The sequence below is a fragment of the Triticum aestivum genome, chromosome 7D (assembly GCF_018294505.1).
Source record: "Triticum aestivum cultivar Chinese Spring chromosome 7D, IWGSC CS RefSeq v2.1, whole genome shotgun sequence".
NCBI lineage: Eukaryota > Viridiplantae > Streptophyta > Magnoliopsida > Poales > Poaceae > Triticum > Triticum aestivum.
This window is the reverse complement of record NC_057814.1, coordinates 601,961,401-601,965,690: the sequence shown is the minus strand read 5'-3', so window position 1 is coordinate 601,965,690 and position 4,290 is coordinate 601,961,401. Positions and strand designations below refer to the sequence as shown.

The 4,290-nt window shown below is 58.2% G+C and overlaps 1 protein-coding gene across 1 annotated transcript; it reads right to left on the bottom strand.

Annotated features, from left to right (window-relative positions):
- Positions 1-304: 304 nt before the first annotated feature.
- On the bottom strand, positions 305-2,382 carry LOC123166635 (heptahelical transmembrane protein ADIPOR2). Its single transcript, XM_044584440.1, has 3 exons — positions 1,989-2,382; positions 1,744-1,891; positions 305-1,184 (listed from the first exon to the last, which is right to left on the bottom strand). The coding sequence occupies exons 1-3, from the start codon at positions 2,297-2,299 to the stop codon at positions 513-515; spliced, it is 1,131 nt and encodes a 376-aa protein (XP_044440375.1). The 5' UTR covers positions 2,300-2,382; the 3' UTR covers positions 305-512.
- Between the last annotated feature and the right edge of the window lie 1,908 nt (positions 2,383-4,290).

Genomic DNA, 4,290 nt, shown 5'->3' with positions numbered 1-4,290 from the left:
TAAACCGGTTTAATTTCTTAGCCACGGGCGTTTTGGGTTTTTTGAAACAGCCGACGCCGGTTTCGGTAGTTATCAGTCACAAACAAAAATGTGGTAGTTTTTTGGAACAATAGAACGAAAAGTGGTAGTTTTATGCTATTCATTCGTGAATTTGTGCAGCGCATTGTTGCTTTCCAGCCCCAACAGCTTATGGGTGCTATTCTATAAGCAGGCATAGATTCAGATACATGAATTATGATTTGGGCATAAATTTGCGTCACAGCATTAGTGTTCGTTGCCAAAAGAAACAAAGAATTTATACAAGTAAAAAAGTTGCAGTGCTCGTCCCTTTTCCTTTTGCACCTCAGCCGCTGTACGCCATTCAACATTACAGAAACACAGAGTGCAGACCGACAGTAAGAAAGCCAGGAGCACAAACTTGATCTGATACACGTTCAAAGAATCATCTAAGCTAGTTACACGAATCAACGAATCAATGGCACACCCTACGCCTATGCATCCTACGCGCGGCGTCACAAGAGCGCCGACGCGGCCGCGGCCAGGGCGTCGCGCCAGCCGATGAGGATGGCGGTGGCGGCGTAGTGCGTGACGGCGCCGACGAGCACCAGCACGTGGAAGATCTGGTGGCTGTGGCCGACGCAGTCGAACATGCCCGGGCGCCACCGCTCCGGCACGCGCGCGACGTAGAAGCCGGCGCCCGTGGCGTACACGAGCCCCATGGCCAGCTCCAGCGACAGCGCCAGGTAGCACTCCGGGTGGCCCCAGTTGAGCCAGAGCGCGTGCAGCGCCGGCACGACGCCCGAGAGCCCCATGGACACGAACAGGCCGGCGCGGAGGTGCCGCAGCCGCGGCGACGAGCGGGCCGGCACCAGGAGCGCCGCCACGACGAGCACGCCGAGCAGCGTGATGGCGGAGAGGTAGGCGAGCTGTGCGACGGGGCTGCCGAGGAAGGTGTAGTAGACCGGCGGGAAGAAGGAGGCGACGATCATGACGGCGATGCCGGCGTAGTCGAGCTGCCAGAAGAGCCGGTTGAAGCGGCGCGAGTGGCTTGCCAGCAGGTGCGCCGCAGCGCTCACCGACAGGCACGTCATGGCCCCCAACACGAACACCGTCCGCGGCCACCGCGCCACCGCGTGCCCCGCGCCGCCGATGCCCGACGCCAGCGCGCTCTGGATCGCCGTGCTCTGCTCGAACCAAAACAGAATTAACCATAAGAATCTATACAGTATATACTCCTACATTGGAGCTGGTACGACAAGTTCAATTTCTGATCGGTTGTTGCGGCTGCCGGTCGTTGGACTCATCGGATTTCAGACAGATAAGCTGTAATTAGTTTAGGACCTGATAATGCAGTTCGTTAATTAACCGCCACAACCTCCTCCAGACACACAGCTGCCTTCCAGCTCGATCAGTGTGTGTCTGCTCACCAAAGTTAGTTTCGTTGTCGATACAGAGCATGCCCAACTGTGTGCAGCTAGCTAAGGTGTCCAGCTAATTGTTTTTGGGCCAATTGATGATGCTACTCCACTTGGATTTCATAGAGGAACGGAGCAGGTGGGCTTGAAGAATTCTCCTCAGTCTACTACTCCATCGTGCAGTGACGGCCCAGCGAGTAAAGATACGAATCGATTAACTAGTCTGTTCGGACCCAACTAGTAAGATGCGATCTCAGAGAAGAAGGAAAACTAGTGAAGATGCGGTTGGATTAGTCGTCGAGTGATGAAGGAGTTTTCGTTTTCTTACCGAACTGTTGTTGGTCGCCAACGACGACGCGTTGGCGGACGTCATCACCATCGTCATGAACCCCGGCGCCGCGGCTGCTCCGGCCGGCCGCCACTCCGTCTGGCCGGCGACGGCGAGCCCCAGGAACAGGAAGAAGCCCCCCAGATGGCTGCATCAACAACCGGACTCAGATCGCAGGCAGTAGAAAATGAACTAGAAACACAATGCAAGAAACAAGAAGCAGAGGATGCAGAGAGGGGACGCACGTCCAGACGTTGAGCGTCTCGTTGTGCCAGGCGAAGACGCTGCGGAGCGCGTCGCGGACGGACCACTCGCAGCGGTAGCCGCCGCGGATGAACTCGTTGTCGCGGAGGTAGTCCGGCAGCTCCTCGAACCGCTTCAGCCGCGGCAGCCCGCCGGCCCACCTGGCGGCCTCTTTCCCGAGCCCCTCCGCCGCCGCGCTCGACAGCGCCACCAGGTCGCCGCCGTCCTCCGCCGGCGCCGGCGCGTGCCCGCAGCACCCGCGGTGGCGCAGCGCCGTCTTCGTCGTGGTGGTCGTGGTCGTCATCGTCGCCATGCCTCGATCGTGGCCGGCGCGAGGGGAGGGGAGGGGAGGGGAGAGGGGAGGAGAGCGGGTGGCGACGGGAGTTTGAGGTCGGGGCGGGCACGGCGTTGGCCGGAGGCCGCGGGGCGTGCTTATATGGTGCGCGTCCGCAGCTCCGAGTCGACCCGAGAGAGATTGTGTCAGTGCACGGTCCATCCGGCACAGAACAGAGGCTGTCTCCTGGGCCCGGCCTTGATGGGACCCAGAATTGTAACCTCGTTACACAAAGCTAACCTTTTTCTAGCACGTACATAAACCGGATTAGAACTGCCCCGATGGAATTTGGTTAGGTCACGTGCTGTAAGAGATTTTCTATGAGCTCAAAAGAAAACAAAAATAAATGCAGCTCAGACTAATAAAATCTCGGCGTTGACATGTTCCATTGGCGGGAGATATAAATGCCGCGGATTTATGGATGGACGGCGAGGATGGATAGATGGTTGGGAGTTTGGCGAGCTGTCGGGGAAGAAGAGAGGTCGAGGATGGCGCGAGGAACGTGTTGCCGCGGGCGTGATGGGCCACGGCGGCTTCTGGTTTCTCATCTCCCTCTAGATGACGCACCGGCAGGGCTTTGACCTTTGACTCATCGTTTGGCAAGGAGATCGACTTTGGTTTTTCTTGGCAGGTCGTACGGCAGCGAAAGCTCCAAAAGAAATTCGGAGATAAGCCTAGTCTGGGCCCGCTGAGGTTTCGTGCGGGCAGCCGGCGGCCACCGGGCAGGGTAGCTCGCCGGCGAGCAAGCAGCAGTGGGTTTAATTAGGCCGGCGGGCGGGCGGGGCCTGCAGAGCAGATCTTAGTCTGTAGGCTGGGCAACCGCTGGCTCATTCGTGTACTCAATTCGGTGGAGACAGAGAGCAAGGTGAGGAAGACGCACAAGGACTGAAGGAGGCGCACATCAACGCGGTCCGCACCACAAGGCACGATTGCCGGCTACGATTTACCGCCGACCACGAGGTGTCACACGGGCCGTGGACCAGGTGGCAGCACACGTGCGTATGTGTGTGATGATGGTTATGGTGGGTTGGAGTTGGAGTAATCAGAACCCATCCAAACCCGTTTGGAAAGCTTAGACTAGCCATAATGGATAGTAATATAGACTAGTAACATCTCCATGTTAGGATAATCATAGTGGGAGTAACTTAGATAGTGACATAGCGTATTCTAAGAAATTTTTGCTTATGTGGCATGTAGTTAATAAGGAGAGAGGTGTTTAAATTAACATAATATGTTACTGTAATATAGCATTTCCCGAGAAAGATGAGTCTACAAGTTAATAAATGAAGCCATCTATGATACTACTACCATGTTACTTTGCACTATGAAGGCAGTAACTTACAGCATCTCCAACAGCCGCGCCTGGCGCGCGCGGTAAACTGGGCTTTTAGGGACGCGCGGGACGTTTCGGCGCGCTCCAGCGGTGGCGGGAAAGTCGCGCGCACGGGAACGGTTTGCGCACGCGCGGGAAAAGGCGGCAGGTCGCGCACTTTTTTTGGCGCACCGCTTCCGGCGCGCCTATAAAATGCGGCGCTCGCCACGCGCCTATTCCACACGCTTCTCTTCCTCTTCTGCTGCCACGCGCGCCTCCACCGCTTCCTCGGTTGCTTCCGCTGCCACGCGCGCCACCGCTCCAGCGCCGCCGAGGAGCGTTGGGCTACCGCGGCGTCCGCCAGCGCCCCAACGGCGGGTTCTACTCCGAGATACGGTCCGGCCAACTCCGGCTCGGCCTTGGCACCTTCGAGACGGCGCACGAGGCCGCCCGCGCGTACGACGCGGCGGCGTGGCGCCTAGGCAGGCCGCGCCAGCAGATGAACTTCCACGACGTCCACACACTGCAGCAGGCGCTGGACGTCGCCCCGCCGCCTCGTCTTCGCACGGCACAAGACCGTGCGTATCACGCTGAGCGGCAGAACCGCCTCCCTGTCGCCTATGAGGACGAGCGGATCATGGCGGAGTGGCGCCAGCAA

Excerpts from the sequence above, each read along its gene's own strand:
- LOC123166635 (XM_044584440.1), bottom strand. The coding sequence starts at position 2,299 with ATGGCGACGATGACGACCACGACCACCACGACGAAGACGGCGCTGCGC. Across the intron at positions 1,892-1,988 it reads GAGACGCTCAACGTCTGGAC|CCATCTGGGGGGCTTCTTCC; the intron begins GTGCGTCCCCTC and ends TTGTTGATGCAG. Across the intron at positions 1,185-1,743 it reads TGGCGACCAACAACAGTTCG|AGCACGGCGATCCAGAGCGC; the intron begins GTAAGAAAACGA and ends TGGTTCGAGCAG.